Source organism: Salvelinus alpinus, chromosome 5 (assembly GCF_045679555.1).
Source record: "Salvelinus alpinus chromosome 5, SLU_Salpinus.1, whole genome shotgun sequence".
In the NCBI taxonomy this organism is placed as follows: Eukaryota; Metazoa; Chordata; class Actinopteri; order Salmoniformes; family Salmonidae; genus Salvelinus; species Salvelinus alpinus.
Window position 1 is genome coordinate 85,245,330 of NC_092090.1, and position 19,523 is coordinate 85,264,852.

The window sequence follows — 19,523 nt, forward strand, 5'->3', positions numbered from 1 at the left end:
GTTGTAATGTACTCCTGATACTGTAGTTTTTCTTTAAGACATTTAAATTAAAAGCATACATTTTATACAAAAGTGAAGTAGCTCTGAATACCCAAATCCCCTTGTTTTGTCCCTGAGCCCTCCCCATCCAGGTGCTTGGAAAGCAGGAAGCAGTCATTTCAAAGGAAGCACCTGCTTTTCTCCCACAAGGCTACTGATGGAGAGAGCAACAAGAGAAAACAACAACAACAGAACCCTATAATAAAACTAGCCCTGATTGCACTCGCTCTTGGGTGCCCGCCATCTATGAGTCACTCCAGACAGATTGAGATCTGAAAGGAAGCGTTAGCCGTTGACTAATATGGCTGTTATCTTTAGGAAACATTTTCAAAATGCTTTGAAATAAAAACGATTGCAATATAGTTGTCACGTTCGTTATAGCGATGAGACCAAAGCGCAGCGTGATTGGAATGCATCTTCTTTAAATAAAGAAAGAACACGGAATGAACTATACAAAAACAACAAAACGAACGTGAAGCTATATAATCATAGTGCTGACACAAGCAACTAAACATAGACATAGATAATCACCCACGAAACACTCAAGGAATATGGCTGCCTAAATATGGTTCCCAATCAGAGACAACGATAAACAGCTGCCTCTAATTGAGAACCAATCTAAGCAACCATAGACATACAAAAAACCCTAGACTGGTCACAACCCCATAAACATACAAAAACCCTAGACAGGACAAAAAACATATATCACCCATGTCACACCCTGACCTAACCAAAATAATAAAGAAAACAAAGAATACTAAGGTCAGGGCGTGACAATAGTAAGATTTGTCAATTTGAACATTGAACATATAGGGTAGATATTTTCAATATGCTTTCAGAAATACTACTACCACTACTACTAATCATTATTATTATTATTATTATTACTACTACAGTACATGTTATGTATATCGCGCTTTTCTAGGACCGAAAGTCGCTTTACATAGTTTTCTGAAAAGTGAAAAATACTGGTGACTCATGAAGTATGCGAACTGAGACTTGAAGTGTGTAATGAAGTGAAGTGTATAAGTACAGCATATATAAAATGTTGCCCTTTGAAAGCATTAAAATATAAAAATTATATACCAATTACAAACCAATCATGATGCAGTGTTGACCTGCAATTGGTTGTCTGAGACCACAGTCTTGTTAGCTTCAGCAACGATGATCAGACACAAACACGATGCTGCCATCACGATAACAATAGCAATCCCAAACCCTGATCTCACACACACACACACACACACACACACACACACACACATTTAAGATACTCTTTAAAGAGGTAGGGTTTCAGACGTTTTCTGAACACATACTGTATCTTAAAAGGCACAGAGAAGCGTGACAGATTACATATCTACAGCATATAAGCACATCATATACATTACAGCCACCTGGAGCATTATTAAAGCTTACTGAATGAATAAGAGCAATCACAAATGTCAGAGCTAAATTTACTTTTTAAGTACATTCATTAAGCTTTAATAATTCCCTGTGTATGTAGCTATAATGTCTTGTTAATTTATGATGCGCTTATAAATGTGTAATGTATGCGTGTTTGTGTTAATGTAAATTGTACCGCAAAACAAAATCAAACCACTGAAATACAATGAGACACTATTTGTGTATTAGTATTGTACTGTTAGACATTTACTGTACTGCTGGACCTAGAAACAAAAGAATTTTGCTGCACCTACACTATATATACAAAGGTATGTGGACACCCCTTCAAATGAGTGGATTCTGCTATTTCAGCCACACCTGTTGCTGACAGGTATATAAAATTGAGCACACAGCCATGCTATCTCCATAGACAAACACTGGCAGCAGTATGGCCTTACTGAAGAGCTCAGTGACTTTCAACATGGCGCCGTCATATGATTCCACCTTTCCAACTAGTCAGTTTGTACAATTTCTGCCCTGCTACAGCTGCCCCGGTCAACTGTAAGTGCTTTCATTGTGAAGTGGAAGCATCTAGGAGCAACAACGGCTTAGCAACGAAGTGGTAGGCCACACAAGCTCATAGAACGAGATCGCAGAGTGCTGAAGCGCGTAAAAATCCTCTGTCCTCACTCACTACTGAGTTTCAACCTGCCTCTGGAAGCAACGTCAGCATAATAACTGTTCATCATGAGCTTCATGAAATGGGTTTCTATGGCCGCACACAAGCCTAAGATTACCATGCACATTGCCAAGCGTCGGTTGGAGTTGTGTAAAGCTCGTTGCCATTGGTATATGGATCAGTGGAAACAAATTCTCTGGAGTGATGAATCACGCTTCACCATCTTGCAGCCTAACGGACAAATCTGGGTTTGGCGGATGCCAGGAGAATGCTACCTGCCCGAATGCATAGTGCCATCTGTAAAGTTTGGTGGAGGAGAAATAATGGTTTGGGCCTGTTTTTCTTGCTTCAGGCTAGGCCCCTTAGTTCCACTGAAGGGAAATCTTAATGCTATAGCATACAATGACATTGTAGACAATTCCTTGCTTCCAACTTTGTGGCAACAGTTTGGAGAAGGTCCTTTTCTACTTCAGCATGACAATGCCCCTGTGCACAAAGCGAGGTCCATAAAAAAATGATTTGTCGAGATCAGTGTGGAAAAACTTCACTGGCCTGCAGAGAGCCCTGACCTCAACCCCATCGAACACCTTTTGGATTAATTGGAACCCCAACTGCGAGCCAGGCCTAATCGCCCAACATCAGTTCCCGACCTCACTAATGCTCGTGGCTGAATGGAAGCAAGTCCCTGCAGCAATGTTCCAACATCTAGTGGACAGCCTTTCCATAAGAGTGGAGGCTGTTATAGCAGCAAAGGTGGGACCAACTCCATATTAATGCCCATGATTTTGGAATGATATGTTCGACGAGCAGGTGTCCACATACTTTTGGTCATGTAGTGTACTTTAACATCTGCAAATCTGTGTACATGACAAATAAACTTTGATTTGATGTGCATTGATTGGTAGGCAGCTAAAGTAAATGTGCAAACTGCAGGGCACGTCACTTCTCTCAAGTCTTACTAGTTCTATCCTCCCATCAGTCAGAATCTGGATCCCATCCAGCCATCACAGAATCTAACTGGTGAGATGTCTTAGCAGACAAGCTGCAGGTTTCTATGGCGACAGCACGAGTCACATTGTCGCCTGAGCAGAGTCCACAGCAGCTATCTCTGAGAGATAGAGTACGTCAACAAGCCCATTCATAACACAGATAACTGGTATCACGCATAATCATTGGTTCACATTTCTTTTCATCAGGATAGGAAACAGTTAGGTGGAAGGATACAGTCTGTGTAATTTCATCATTCCAGAACAATAAATATATTGGACCCTGGAAACTGTGCATATTATTCTTTCCCAAAAAGTTGAAATTTCATCCTTATGTGCACGTTTGAGGCTGGAGTCCTCTTTTCTAACATTTCTCTTGTATGACATTTAGACTAAATCTATTTGGTACCCCCTATGAGCAATGATAGTTTTGACAGCTAACAGCAGCCTTGTTTATGCCCAAAGGACAAGATCACATCCATGCTGAAACAATGTGAATCTTTACTGTTGCGTTCCTCAAGGGCTGGCATCATTAGATGAGGAGCATTCAGTACGTTCTCTCTCAAGTATCACTCTACATCTCTGCTGTCACAGTGGGGACAATATCATATCAAACCTGGCAACCCTCCACTACCTCGTAAGGGGGCTTGGATAGAGCAGATGCAGAATTTACACAGTCTTCACATGAACTCCTGCTTTACAGCCACAATCAGAACAGAGGGAAGACACACCATTCCTCATCCCCATGGGCTGTTATAGTGAAAAACAACTTGCACAATCATGTCAGCCTTACCAAGAATACATTTTCATTTGCAGACGCTCTTATCCAGAGCGACTTACCTATCACTCAGGCATACAAATGCATACTCCTGCATGGACTGTTCACAGATTTTATATGACAGAAAAGGGTTGTAGGTGGCTAACATCATCTGTTGACAGTTCCTACAGTGCATGTTTAGAGTGAATGACTCACATCATACTGAGAAATGATAGACTTGAGACAAGACTGATGAATTCATTCACATTAAAATGAATAGGGTAAAAAGGTAGTTCAACTAATTACTATTTTGTAGTGTATATTATGAATCTGCCAACACTAGTAATAACCATTGTTTATTCACAAAGCTTGATAACACATTCCCCTGAGTAAAATAGGTTAAATACGCAAAACCATGTAGCTATGGGAACCTGGGTGATTACCTCATTATCAATGACAACAGAGGATTTCCTTTCCTGTGATCCGTCATGTGTCTCACCCAGGTAATAACACACTTTTTGGCTCAAGGGCTACATCGTTTTTTTGAGGGCCGCACAGATTTGTTTTTGAACATTTTTCAAAATCTATTGCGAGACCAGAAAAAGGCCAGTTATTTGAAAATATATACAGTACCAGTCAAAAGTCTGAATACTTATGTGAATAAGGTATTTCATTTTTTTTTTTATTCTACATTTGCAAATATTTCTAACAACCTGTTTTAACGTTGTCATTATGGGGTATTGTGTGTAGAATGATGTGATTTTTTTTATTTAACCAATTTTAGAATAAGGATGTAACGTAACAAAATGTGGAAAAAGTGAAGGGGTCTGAATACTTTCCGAATGCACTGTTTATACACTACTGGTCAAAAGTATTTGAACACCTACTCATTCAAGGGTTTTTCTTTATTTTTACTAATTTCTACATTGTAGAATAATAGTGAAGACATCAAAACTATGAAATAACACATATGGAATCATGTAATAACCAAAGAAGTGTTAAACAAATCAGAATATATTTTATATTTGAGATTCTTCAAAGTAGCCACCCAATGCCTTGATGACCGCTTTGCATAATGTTGGCATTCTCTCAACCAGCTTCATGAGGTAGAGGAAGTTAATTTGTGGAATTTCTTTCCTTCTTAATGTGTTCGAGCCAATCAGTTGTGTTGTGACAAGGTAGGGGTGGTACACAAGATAGCCCTACTTGGTAAAAGACCAAGTTCATATTATGGCAAGAACAGCTCAAATAAGCAAAGAGAAACAACAATCCATCATTACTTTAAGACATGAAGGTCAGTCAATGCGGAACATTTCAATAACTTTGAAAGTTTCTTCAAGTGCAGTCGCAAAAACCATCAAGCGTTATGATGACGACCGCCACAGGAAGGGGAGACCCAGAGTTACCTCTGCTGCAGAGGATAAGTTCATTAGGGTTACCAGCCTCAGAAATTGTAGCCCAAATAAATGCTTCATGGAGTTCAAGTAACAGACACATCTCAACATCAATTGTTCGTAGGAGGCTGCGTGAATCAGGCCTTCATGGTCGAATTGCTGCAAAGAAACCACTAATAAAGGACACCAATAATAAGAAGAGACTTGCTTGGGCCAAGAAACACAAGCAATGGACATTAGACCGGTGGAAATCTATCCTTTGGTCTGATGAGTCCAAATTTGAGATTTTTGGTTCCAACACCCGTGTATTTGTGAGACCAAGTAGGTGAACGGATGATCTCCGCATGTGTGGTTCCCACTGTGAAGCATGGAGGAGGATGCGTGATGGTGTGTGGGTACTTTGCTGGTGACACTGTCAGAATTTTTTATTTAGAATTCAAGGCACACATAACCAGCATGGCTACCACAGCATTCTGCAGCGATACGCCATCCCATCTGGTTTGAGCTTAGTGGGATTATCATTTGTTTTTCAACAGGAAAATTACCCAAAACACACATCCAGGCTGTGTAAGGGCTATTTGATCAAGAAGGAGAGTGATGGAGTGTTGCATCAGATGACCCGCCCTCCACAATCACCCGACCTCAACCCAATTGAGATGGTTTGAAATGAATTGTACCGCAGAGTGAAGGAAAAGCAGACGACAAGTGCTCAGCATATGTGGAAACTACTTCAAGCTGGTTGAGAGAACGCCAAGAGTGTGCAAAGCTGTCATCAAAAAGGGTGGCTACTTTGAAGAATCTCAAATAACACTGTTTTGGTTACTACATGATTCCATATGTGTTATTTCATAGTTTTGATGTCTTCACTATTAATCTACAATGTAAAAAATAGTAAAAATAAATAAAAACCCTTGAATGAGTAGCTGTGTCCAAACTTTTGACTGGTACTGTATATATTAATATTAATATCATACAGTTGATACCTAAGCCTATAGGTTCTGATACATTTAGTGCTCAAATCTCTGACAGCTGAACCGTGAGGTGGACAGTTATTGTTCCAGGAAAGTAGCCAAAAATAATCATAATTGGCTATTAAGTTTTGCATAAGCTTCACATCGAAACACAATGAATAGTGTTTTGTCATTTGTTATAGGTTGTTTTTAAGGACACATAAATGTGCCTTATTTGGCCAACATCCCTAATTTATTGATGGCGCTGGCTGCGCCAGGTTGGATTTGAATGCATATGGATATCCGTAAAATGTCTCAAATGTCCGGTTTATTCAAATCTTGTCATGTTGTCTGGCGCCAAATTTTCCTGAAGGATACTCTGAAATGGCATATTGTTTTTATGAAGATTTAAGAATATTCACATGAAAATCTATGGCCAATTGGATGGAAACCTAGCTATAGATGCCCTAAAGACTCTAGTAAATGTGCTAGTCCAGTGTCACTTTGATTATGCCTGCATGTCATGGTTCACTAGCAGCCCCAAACATCTAAAGAATAAGCTACCAGCCAAACAAGCTTGTAAAAATTGTACTAAAACTCTCCCCTGATACTCATCTGGAGGTTGAGCATGTTTTCCTTTCTATCTATGTAATTATATATGTATTTATGTAAAAAATAAGAACCACAATGGAAATAAGTCCCCGACTTTATTGTGCAATCCCAGTCACTTTAAAAAATCTTTGTGTATATATGTATTTTTTTAACTGACAAATAAAGTCAATCAATCCAAACTGTGCAATGGCCAATTGATGAATGGAAAAAGACATCCGTTACAAAACAACAAAAAGTTTAATTACATTCGGAGAAGCCTTCGATACTGGGTAGGCCTACAAGGTAGGAATGGATGTATTTTCTGTTTGTCAAGATTGACATAGTCTACCTTGATTTGGACCAGCCCCTCCCCCCCAGTCAATTTCGATCTGTCCCTAAGTAAGCAGCCATGCTAAAAAAGGTGACTGATAGAGAAAAGAAAATGAAAGATGAGCCATTGTCCTCTGCGCCCTACTCTTTCATGAGTGTGTAGCTCTCTCCTTATGTAAACACAGGTGTGTGTGTGACGTGTGTATGTGTGTAGCAGAGGGGAAGAGAGAGACACAGGGAAAGAAAGAGCGATAGAGAGAGAACCGAGATACGCCCAGTATAGGCTATTCTTAAGCATGCTTCAGTCACTGAAGCATAACGTTCTGGCCTACACTCTTATAAAAAAGGGTTCTTCGCCTGTCCCCATAGGAAACGCTTTTTGGTTCCAGGTAGAACCCTTTTGGGTTCCAGGTATAACCCTTTTGGGTTCCATGTAGAACCCTCTGTGGAAGGGTTCTACATAGATCCGAAAAGGGTTCAACCTGGAACAAAAAAGGGTTTTATCTGGAACTGGGACCTTCTGCAAAGGGTTCTCCTATGGGGACAGCCGAAGAACCCTTTCAGGTTCTATAAAGCACTTTTTTTTGTGTAGACCCAGATAGACATTGTACAAAGTGGAACATAACCAGTTGGTAAGGGAGAGCTTCCAGCATTCACTGCCAAGCCACCAGACAAACAGTACCCAAGCTAAGAAATTAGAGAAATAATTAATGAATACAAACAGAGTGAGTACATCTGAATCACTATCATTACTGGCTTATATGTCCAGGTGAACATTCCCTGCTGCATCATATTTGTGATGGGGCCAGTAACTGAAAGGTTGGTGGTTCGAATCCCTGAGATGACTAAGTGAAAAATCTGTTGATGTGCCCTTGAGTAAAGCACTTAACCCTAATTGCTCTGGATAAGAGTGTCTGATAAATTACTAAAATGTACATTTGTTGGTGGTATGCTTCATTTGACATAGTTTCTTACAATGCATGTAGCCTAGCAGCTGAATGTTCATTAAGCTAAAAGCTCAACAGATGCCCACTGCCTTTGTCCTTTATGCCTACTATTTGCATTGAAATGGCAAACAAAGAAGCTTATATTAACTCACTTTTAGTGACTCAAGTTCCATTTCCTTTCAGCAACCTCTTGTGCAGGGTGCTCTACCTCTTACCATAAAGGCTCTCTTCAGAGGATATCACCCTGGCGTAAAGATATATTTTCAGAGGCATCTGTGCTTTAAAAAAATAAATAATCTAAATCCGTTTACTTCCATTTTCACTCCAATAGTTGCTACTGGGCAATCATATCACTGGCTCAGGCTGTTCTGTGTGCCTCAGTGGTGTGCTGGAGAGTCTAGCAATCATATTGTATAATTGGAGAAACACAGACTGCTCTGGTCATGTGGTCCGTCTCCACTCCACTGCAGTTTATTTAAAAAGCAGCTACATTGTAAGCGCTGAGCACTAGGGAGCTAAACCTGGGGGGGATCCTGGGGAAAGTGAATCTCAGTAGGCCCTCTTAACACAGGCAGGTTTAAATACAGGGTTGGTCTGTACTCTGCTGATAAGGCTGGTGACAGGCATTTATGAAGATCAGGAGTAAGTGATGGGAGATTAAATCTCTCTTTCATTCATACCCAGACTTGGACAATTTGATGCCTTTGTTTGCTTGACACAAGGTCTTGTGCTTTTATGAGACCAATAAAGATAAAGTCTGAATCTTCCGACAAAACCGACCAATCACTTCACAAATAACCCCTGAAGACAGGAGAGGAAAATAACTTCATTTCTCTGATCCGTTATTGGTCTACTACACCAAGTATGAGACGTTTAACAATCTGACCCAAAGACATCCTGGAAAGATTGAAATTGTTTGATGAAGAAGATGCTGATGATGACAATAGAAATAGAGCGGGGGAAACCTCAGCCTCCACTTCAGAGTTGAGTGCAAGGAGTATTGATGTCTCTGAGGGGTTTTTGGCTTGGTTTGCTAACTACCTTTCTCAACGAGTGCAGTGTATAAAGTCAGAACATCTGCTGTCTCAGCCACCCCAAGGCTCGATCCTAAGCCCCACGCTCTTCTCAATTTATATCAATAATTTAGCTAAGGCAGTAGGAAGCTCTCTCATCCATTTATATGCAGATGATACGGTCTTATACTCAGCTGGCCCCTCCTCGGATTTTGTGTTAAACGCTCTACAACAAAGCTTTCTTAGTGTCCAACAAGCTTTCTCTACCCTTAACCTTGTTCTGACATCTCCAAAACAAAGGTCATGTGGTTTGGTAAGAAGAATGCCCCTCGCCCCACAGGTGTGATTACTACCTCTGAGGGTTTAGAGCTTGAGTTAGTCACCTCATACAAGTACTTGGGAGTATGGCTCAACGGTACACTGTCCTTCTCTCAGCACATATCAAAGCTGCAGGCTAAGGTTATCTCAACTTGGTTTCCTCTTTCACCCCAGCTGCCAAACTAACCCTGATTCAGATGACCATCCTACCCATGCTAGATTATGGAGAGGTAATTCATAGATCGGCAGATAAGATGTGCCTTACCATTCGGCCATCAGATTTGCCACCAATACTCCTTGTAGGACACATCACTGCACATATATTTATTTTTAATCCCAGCACCTGTCTCCGCAGGAGGCCTTTTGGTAGGCCATCATTGTACATAAGAATTTGTTCTTAACTGACTTGCCTAGTTAAATAAAGGTTGAATAAAACAAAAAAAGTTATTCACAAGATTTCACAACTGTGCGATGGGGTTAGGGTGGACTCTTTAATCCAAATGGGTTGATAACTGTTTACTTAAAACTGACACGTATAATGCCGTATCACTTGTTATCGCATGTATGAGCCCTTATTATTAAAGTGATAATAATTTATGTTTACCGTTTTAGCTAATCTTCTTCTGAACCGTTTTAAAAATTCTCGAGTCGTTTTGGCTAGACATGTTTGGAGAATGTAGCAATACTTGTTGACACGGATTGTATCCGTTAGCGGTGCATTCAAATGGACGGGGAAAAAACCGTTTTGGGAAGTCGAAAATGATCTAAAACTGCACTATACCTTTAAAATGACAAGCATTTCTTTGCAACACTTCTTCAATTCTTCAACATCTATAGCTTGTTTAGTTAGTATCATAATGAGATGCTAGTAAGACATTAGAGGGCGAATGCAGTCTTGCATGACTGCATTCTACAGGCTAGCTGGATTTCCATGACAGGACCCTCCCTATACATAGATTATTTATAGTTCAACTATATACATTAACCCATCATTAAATACTTAATTAGTTATAAGAATATGATCAACTTCAAAATATATATTACACCTTGCCCTAATGTTCATCTTATTTGCAAAGATTGACAGCAAATACACGAGTGGATGAAGTAGCCTACTATTTTCATAAAATGTGCACACAAAAAGAAAATGGTAACAGTTACTGTAAAAGTAAATGAATGAACAAAAAACAAGCATAGCGTATCTACTCAGGGAGGGAGTATTTTAGCCATACGCATAACCAAAGTGTTTGTTTCTCCTATTTGATAATTGTTGCAGACTGGCAAAAAAATACCCACCTCCTTCTTGACCGTGCGCAGCAGCTTCTGTCGCGTCTCTGCTTGTAAAACATAACAGAAAGGGTTTCATGTCATTTCTTTTATAACACATTTCCTTTTAAATTTACATCTTCAGCACATGATGGATATTTAATTTGATTATGTTCTATACGGTCCTGTGTTCTCTCACCTGCCATTGTGGTTGCTGCTGTTGTTGTTTATGTTGTTGTTTATGTTGCTATGGAATCGGGTCCACTTTATGTAGCTCCTTCACACTGCTCCCATCAGTCCAATGTGGCTGTGTGGAGCAGAGGGAGCCAGCGCTCGAGACTTTACGCACACCTCTTAAAGCTACAGTAATCTCTTAAATTCGATTAAGTCTACAGACCTTTTCCAGAAACGCAATATAAAAATTATACACAAGAAGAATAAGTGACTCTTTTACACATGTTTGCCGTGATGTTTCACATTTAGTTCTGCATTGTCTGTGAGTACAAGTCAAATGTCACGATCGTGTGGAGGATTGACGGACCAAAACGCAGCAGTAGGAAAATAAGCCATCTTCTTTTTATTAAGAAGAAGGAGAACCGAAAACAAAACACTCTTACAAAACTAACAAAACAAACAAACGACCGTGAAGCTATGAACGTCGTGCACATACAGGCTACAAACGTATAACATAGACAATTACCCACATCAAACGAAAGCCTATGGCTACCTTAAATAGGGCTCCCAATCAGAGACAACAGAAATCAGCTGTCTCTAATTGGGAACCCATTCAGGCAACCATAGACTCTCCTAGACAACTTACACCCAACATAGACACAGCTAGACACATACACTCAACACAAACCCATACACTACACCCAACACCCCCTTTACCATATAACCACCCAAAACCGATAAAACACAAACATTCCCCATGTCACACCCTGACCTAACTAAAATAATAAAGAAAACAAAGAATACTAAGGCCAGGGCGTGACATAACCCCCCCCTTAAGGTGCGAACTCCGGGCGCACCAGCACACAGTCTAGGGGAGGGTCTGGGTGGGCTTCCTTCCACGGTGGCGGCTCCGGCACTGGTCGTGGTCCCCACCCCACCACAGTCACTAACCGCCTCCTTAGCTTCCTCCAAATGACCCCCCTCCACATTAACCCCACTGAATTAAGGGGCAGCTCCGGACTAAGGGGCAGCTCCGGACTAAGGGGCAGCTCCGGACTAAGGGGCAGCTCCGGACTAAGGGGCAGCTCCGGACTAAGGGGCAGTACCAGGGTAAGGGGCAGCACCAGGATAAGGGAGAGCACCAGGATAAGGGAGAGCACCAGGATAAGGGGCAGCTCCGGACTGAGGAACGGCAGCTCCGGACTGAGGGACTGCAGCTCCGGACTGAGGGACGGCAGCTCCGGACTGAGGGACGGCCCATGGCTGGCTGACGGATCTGGCTGCTCATGGCTGGCTGACGGATCTGGCTGCTCATGGCTGGCTGACGGATCTGGCTGCTCATGGCTGGCTGACGGATCTGGCTGCTCATGGCTGGCTGACGGATCTGGCTGCTCATGGCTGGCTGACGGATCTGGCTGCTCATGGCTGGCTGACGGATCTGGCTGCTCATGGCTGGCTGAAGGATCTGGCTGCTCATGGCTGGCTGACGGATCTGGCTGCTCATGGCTGGCTGACGGATCTGGCTGCTCATGGCTGGCCGACGGATCTGGCTGTACATGGTTTGCCGGCGGATCTGGCAGATCCTGTCTGGTTGGCGGCTCTGGCAGATCCTGTCTGGTTGGCGGCTCTGGCAGATCCTGTCTGGTTGGCGGCTCTGGCAGATCCTGTCTGGTTGGCGGCTCTGGCAGATCCTGTCTGACGAATGGCTCTAGCGGCTCCTGACTGACGAACGGCTCTGACGGCTCGGGACAGATGGGCGGCTCTAATGGCTCGGGGCAGACGGATGGCTCAGATGGCGCTGGGTAGACGGATGGCTCAGATGGCGCTGGGTAGACGGATGGCTCAGATGGCGCTGGGTAGACGGGCAGTTCAGGCATCGCTGTGCAGACGGCAGACTCTTGTCGGCTGAGGCGCACTGTAGGCCTGGTGCGTGGTGCCGGAACTGGTGGTACCGGGCTGGGGACACGCATCTCAGGGCTAGTGCGGGGAGAAGGAACAGGGCATACTGGACCCTGGGAGCGCACATTAGGCCTAGTGCGTGGTGCCGGAACTGGTGGTACCGGACTGGGAACACGCATCTCAGGGCTAGTGCGGGGAGCAGCAACAGGACGCACAGGACTCTGGGGACACACAGGAGGCTTGTTGCGTGGTTTAGGCACTGGTGGTAAAGGGCTGGAGACACGCACCATAGGGCTAGTGCGTGGAGGAGGCACTGGTGGTACTGGGTAGGGGCGGGGAGGTGGCGCCGGAAATACCGGACCGTGCATGCGTACTGGCTCCCTTGAACGCCGAGCCTGCCCAACCTTACCTGGTTGTATGCTCCCCGTCGCCTGACCAGTGCGGGGAGGTGGAATAACCCGCACCGGCCTATGTAGGCGAACCGGGGACACCATGCGTAAGGCTGGTGCCATGTACGCCGGCCCGAGGAGACGCACTGGTGACCAGATGCGTTGGGCCAGCTTCATGACATACGGCTCAACGCTCAGTCTAGCCCGGCCGATACGTGGAGCTGGAATGTACCGAACCGGGCTATGCACGCGTACAGGAGACACCGTGCGCTCTACTGCGTAACACGGTGTCTGCCCGTACTCTCGCTCTCCACGGTAAGTACAGGTTTCCTACCCCTTTAAGGCCCCCCCCAAGAAATTTTTGGGTTGTACTCACGGGCTTCCAGCCTTGTCTCCGTGCTGCCTCCTCATATCGCCTCCTCTCGGCTTTAGCTGCCTCCAGCTCTTCACGAGGAAGGCGATATTCTCCCGGTTGTGCCCACGGCCCCTTACCATCCAGTATCTCCTCCCATGTCCAAGAATCCTGTGTAGGTGGGTCCTGTTGCCGCTTTACATGCCGCTTGGTCCTGTATTGGTGGGTAATTCTGTCAGGGCTGTTGTCCTCCTCTTCCTCAGATGAGGAGAGGAGAGAAGGATCAGTGGACCAATACGCAGCATTAGGAAAATATGCCATCTCTTTATTTGACACGACGGCACACGAAAACAAAACACTTACAAAATTACAAAACAAGAAAACGACGTAGACGAAAACCTGAACATGAACTTACATAACTAAAACGTAAAACTCACGGACAGGAACAGACTACATCAAAACGAACGAACAACCAAACAGTCCCGTATGGTACATACATCGACGACACAGGAGACACATACACTCAACACAAACCCATACACTACACCCAACACCCCCTTTACCATATAACCACCCAAAACCGATAAAACACAAACATTCCCCATGTCACACCCTGACCTAACTAAAATAATAAAGAAAACAAAGAATACTAAGGCCAGGGCGTGACATCAAAGACAGTGCCATTTGGGCATTATGTAACCTATTCGTTATTGAATAGCCTGATTTTGTCCAAACAGGTGACGTATTCTTCACGAGCCCTTATAAAGTCAGGAGCATATCATTAACCATTAATTTCTAGAATCATTTCCATAATAATGAAGCATTCCTATAACTTTTATCATGGCTTCATCATATTCTTCATGCATATTTTCACATGTATGCCAGTTTTTACAGATGATGCACCATCATCCATAACAAAACTGAGAAGACAAAATAGCCAGAGACAGCAGGAAATACTGTATTTTCTGCATAGGCCTAATCATATGCATTGGATATGTTTGGACATTTGTCCTACACGTGTGTCTAGATGTTTAGACACAGAATTCTAGGCCTACCATTTTCAAATGTCTCATTTATCCATCCTCACCATATCCTGCAGAGAAGTAGACATCCGGAGCCCTAGTCTAGAGCACATTTTGTTACAAAATACACAAAAGCCTTCCCTCACCAATAAGATGTGTTGCTAAGCAACCCCCTGAAACATATTAGCAGAGCTAATTGAGCAGATCCAGTAGATTTGGTGTCCTGGTCTTACAGCCTCTATCTCTGGGGTAAATGACACTATCATATACCGAGAAATCAATATCCCTGTTTAAAGACATTGATCTGGACTCACTGGGAATTAAATACTGCAATAAAAATCATCAGATCCATGTTGTTTATTCTAGACTTGAATAAAGCCGTGGTGGTCAGGAGGAGTTCCAAAAGCTGTGGACAATAGTGGTGTGAATAGAATCTTGTGCGCTGGGGATATCATATCTAAATTCACATATCCCATTTGCCTTCAGGTAGCAGAGTGGGGACACAACATTCTTTCATATAGATTAGAATTAATTAAACATGCCACAGGGATATAGTCTTGGTTCATTGGTGAATCAAAATGATGTCACTTGAGGTGTGTGTATAGGAACAACTTTCTAATATTGAGTTGGACCCCCCTCAGTACAACCTCAATTCATCGGGGCTTGGACTCTACAAGGTGTCGAAAGCATTCCACTGGAATGCTGGCCCATGTTGACGCCAATTGCTTTCCACAGTTGAGTCAATTTGTCTGGATGTCTTTTGGGTGGTAGATCACCCTTGATACACACAGAAAACTGTTAAGCATGAAAAACCAGTTCTTGACACAAATCAGTGCACCTGGCACCTACTACCATACCCCGTTCAAAGGCACTTACATATTTTGTCTTGCCCATTCACCCTGAATGGCACACATACACAATCCATGTCTCAAATGTCTCAAGGCTTAAAAATCATTCTTTAACCTGTCTTCTTCCCTCCATCTAAACTGATTGAAGTGGATTTAACAAGTGACATCCATAAGGGATTATAGCTTTCACCTGGATTTACCTGGTCAGTCTAAATCATGGAAAGAGCAGGTATTCTTAGTGTTTTGTGTACTCAGTGTATATTTAAGCAATAAGGCCTGAGGGGGTGTGGTATATGGCCAATATACCACGGCTAAGAGCTGTTTTATGCACGACACAATGCAGAGTGCCTGGACACAGCCCTTAGCCATGTTATATTTCCCATATATCACAAAACCCTGAGGTGCCTTATTGCTATTATAAACTGTTTACCAACGTAATTAGAGCAGTAAAAATAACTGTTTTGTCATACCTGTGGTATACGGTCTGATATACCACTGCTGTCAGCCAATCAGTATTCAGGGCTCGAACCACCCAGTTTATAATAAGGTATATCAGATCATATACCATGGGTTTGACAAAACATAAATTTTTACTATTTTTACTAATTACATTGGTAACCAGTTTATAATAGCAATAAGGCACATCGGGGGTTTGCGTCGTACCTAAGAACAGCCCTTAGCCGTGGTATATTGGCCATATACCACACCCCCTCGGGTCTTATTGCTTAATTAAACTGTGCGGTTTCCACATGTATTTTGTTTTAGACACTCAGTAGCATCTCCTTTTATTATTACTCCGTCTTGTGGTGAAATGTTGAACCGTGATTCTGGTAGACCTGGACGCAGGGGTTCCCAAACATTTCCACTCAGGCTGCCCTTTCAGTTTTGGGGAACATCCCCGCCTCTCCCTGTGCACACCACATATATTTCTATGGGCACAAGCACTGTTCATGACACAAACTGTTCACACCCCTCTTGTTGGCAGATTTCTTGTTGTTGTTGTAAGTTTAAAGCGTATTTCCTGAAATTCTACACATTTTATCATGGGGCAGAGAAAATGTTGCCATTTTAAAGCTCATTTTCTTGTACTTCTATACATTTTGCCATGTCTAAAGTGTATTTATGTGATATTTGAGTGACTCAAACATTACAACAAAATCTATGGGCTAAAATAACAAGCTAAAAAACATTAGCTGGCATGGGCTAGTTGATTTCTGACAAGTTAATAATAGCTCTCTAAGGTATGCAATGACTGACATGACAAGAGGAAAACTGATGATGCACTACTCAATTTTGAAATTGTTGTCTGTGCATTCTACTATTACAACTTTCAATAGTTCTTTTTTTTAGGGGGGGGACCCCGCACCTCCCCTGCCGATCCCTCAGTTTGGAAACCACTGTCCTAGAGTACACGGATATTCCATTCCAGTCTTTACAATGAGCCCGTCCTCCTTTGGTTCCTCCCACCAGCCTCCTCTGAACTGCACTTATTCACATACAGGGTTGAAAAAAATAAAGAGCACCAGGATAAGGGGCAGCTCCGGAACTTAAGATCAGTTCCTTTTGTAGGCTACAGCACTGTCTGTGCACTAAGGGTAATATACATATATATACACTACCGTTCAAAAGTTTGGGGTCACTTAGAAATGTCCTTGTTTTTGAAAGAAAAGCATATTTTCTGCCCATTAAAATAACATCAAATTGATCAGGAATACAGTGTAGACATTGTTAATGTTGTAAATGACTATTGTAGTTGAAAACAGCAGCTTTTTTTATGGAATATCTACATAGGCGTACAGAGGCCCATTATCAGCAACCATCACTCCTGTGTTCCAATGGCACATTGTGTTAGCTAATCCAAGTTTATCATTTAAAAGGCTAATTGATCATTAGAAAACCCTTTAGCAATTATGTTAGCACAGCTGAAAACTGTTGTCCTGATTAAAGAAGCAATAAAACTGGCCTTCTTTAGACTAGTTAAGTATCTGAAGCATCAGCATTTGTGGGTTTGATTACAAAATGGCCAGAAACAAATAACTTTTTTCTGAAACTTGCCAGTCTATTCTTGTTCTGAGAAATGAAGGCTATTTCATGCGAGAAATTGCCAAGAACGCTGTGTACTACTCCCTTCACAAAACAGTGCAAACTGGTTATAACCAGAATAGAAAGAGGAGTGGGAGGCCCGGTGCACAACTGAGCAAGAGGACAAATACATTAGTGTCTAGTTTGAGAAACACTCCTCACAAGTCCTCAACTGGCAACTTCATTAAATAAACTCAGCAAAAAAAGAAACGTCCTCTCACTGCCAGCTGCGTTTATTTCAGCAAACTTAACATGTGTAAACATATGTATGAACATAACAAGATTTAACAACTGAGACATAAACTGAACAAGTTCCACAGACATGTGACGAACAGAAATGGAATAATCCGTCCCTGAGCAAAGGGGGGGGGCTCAAAATCAAAAGTAACAGTCAGTATCTGGTGTGGCCACAAGCTGCAATTACTGCAGTGCATCTCCTCCTCATGGACTGCACCAGATTAGCCAGTTCTTGCTGTGAGATGCTAACCCACTCTTCCACCAAGGCACCTGCAAGTTACCGGACATTTCTGAGGGAATGGCCCTAGCCCTCACCCTCCGATCCAAAAAGTCCCAGACGTGCTCAATGGGATTGAGATCCGGGCTCTTCACTGGCCATGACAGAACACTGACATTTCTGTCTTGCAGGAAATCATGTACAGAACGAGCAGTATGGCTGGTGGCATTGTCATGCTGGAGGGTCATGTCAGGATGAGCCTGTAGGAAGGGTACCACATGAGGGAGGAGGATGTCTTCACTGTAATGCACAGTGTCGAGATTGCCTGCAATGACAAAAAGCTCAGTCCGATGATGCTGTGACACACTGCCCCAGACCATGACGGACGCTCCACCTCCAAATCGATCCCGCTCCAGAGTACAGCCCTCGGTGTAACGCTCATTCCTTTGACGATAAATGCGAATCCAAACATCACCTCTCATGAGACAAAACCGCGACTCGTCAGTGAAGAGCACTTTTTGCCAGTCCTGTCTGGTCCAGGGACGGTGGGTTTGTGCCCATAGGCGACGTTGTTGCCGGTGATGTCTGGTGAGGACCTGCCTTACAACAGGCCTAAAAGCCCTCAGTCCAGCCTCTCTCAGCCTATTGCGGACAGTCTGAGCACTGATGGAGGGATTGTGCGTTCCTGGTGTAACTCAGGCAGTTGTTGTTGCCATCCTGTACCTGTCCCGCAGGTGTGATGTTCGGATGTACCGATCCTGTGCAGGTGTTGTTACATGTGGTCTGCCACTGAGAGGACGATCAGCTGTCCGTCCTGTCTCTCTGTAGCGCTGTCTTAGGCGTCTCACAGTACGGACATTGCAATTTATTGCCCTGGCCACATCTGCAGTCCTCATGCCTCCTTGCAGCATGCCTAAGGCACGTTCACGCAGATGAGCAGGGACCCTGGGTATCTTTCTTTTGGTGTTTTTTAGTCAGTAGAAAGGCTCTTTAGTGTCCTAAGTTTTCATAACTGTGACCTTAATTGCATACCGTCTGTAAGCTGTTAGTGTCTTAACAACCGTTCCACAGGTGCATGTTCATTAATTGTTTATGGTTCATTGAACAAGCATGGGAAACAGTGTTTAAACCCTTTACAATGAAGATCTGTGAAGTTATTTGGATTTTTACCGATTATCTTTGAAAGACAGGGTCCTGAAAAAGGGATGTTTCTTTTTCTGCTGAGTTTAGTACCCGCAAAACACCAGTCTCAACGTCAACAGTGAACAGGCCACTCCAGGATGCTGGCCTTCTAGGCAGAATGCCAAGAGTCTGCAAAGCTGTCATCAAGGCAAAGGGTGACTATTTGAAGAATCTCAAATACAAAATAGATTTTGATATGTTTAACTCTTTTTGGTTACTACATGATTCCATGTGTTATTATTCTACAATGTAGAAAATAGTAAAAATATACACTACCGTTGACCGGTAGTGTATATATATATATGTAAAAAAAATATATATATATATATATATATATATATATACCTAATTCATTTTTTTTTTTTACATTTACGTTTTGATTGGTGATATCCTAAAACATTTTATGGACGTTTTTGAGAAATAACTTGTAGAGTTGGCATTGTCCAGTAGATGGTGACAGTGTCATTGGAA

General features: G+C 42.7%; 1 protein-coding gene across 3 annotated transcripts in view; it reads right to left on the minus strand.

The window, feature by feature from the left end:
- The window catches only part of sgsm1a (small G protein signaling modulator 1a), a 73,910-nt gene extending 62,944 nt beyond the window's left edge, over positions 1–10,966 (minus strand). Inside the window, exons 1-2 of one of the 3 annotated variants that reach the window (XM_071403921.1) lie at positions 10,850–10,966; positions 10,681–10,721 (exon numbers count right to left, since the gene is read on the minus strand). In XM_071403921.1, coding sequence (XP_071260022.1) covers positions 10,681–10,721; positions 10,850–10,856 — 48 coding nt within the window. In that variant the 5' untranslated portion in view covers positions 10,857–10,966. The remainder of the gene's footprint in view (positions 1–10,680; positions 10,722–10,849) is intronic. The other 2 variants (XM_071403922.1, XM_071403923.1) reach the window with 2 other exon arrangements.
- Positions 10,967–19,523: the final 8,557 nt, after the last annotated feature.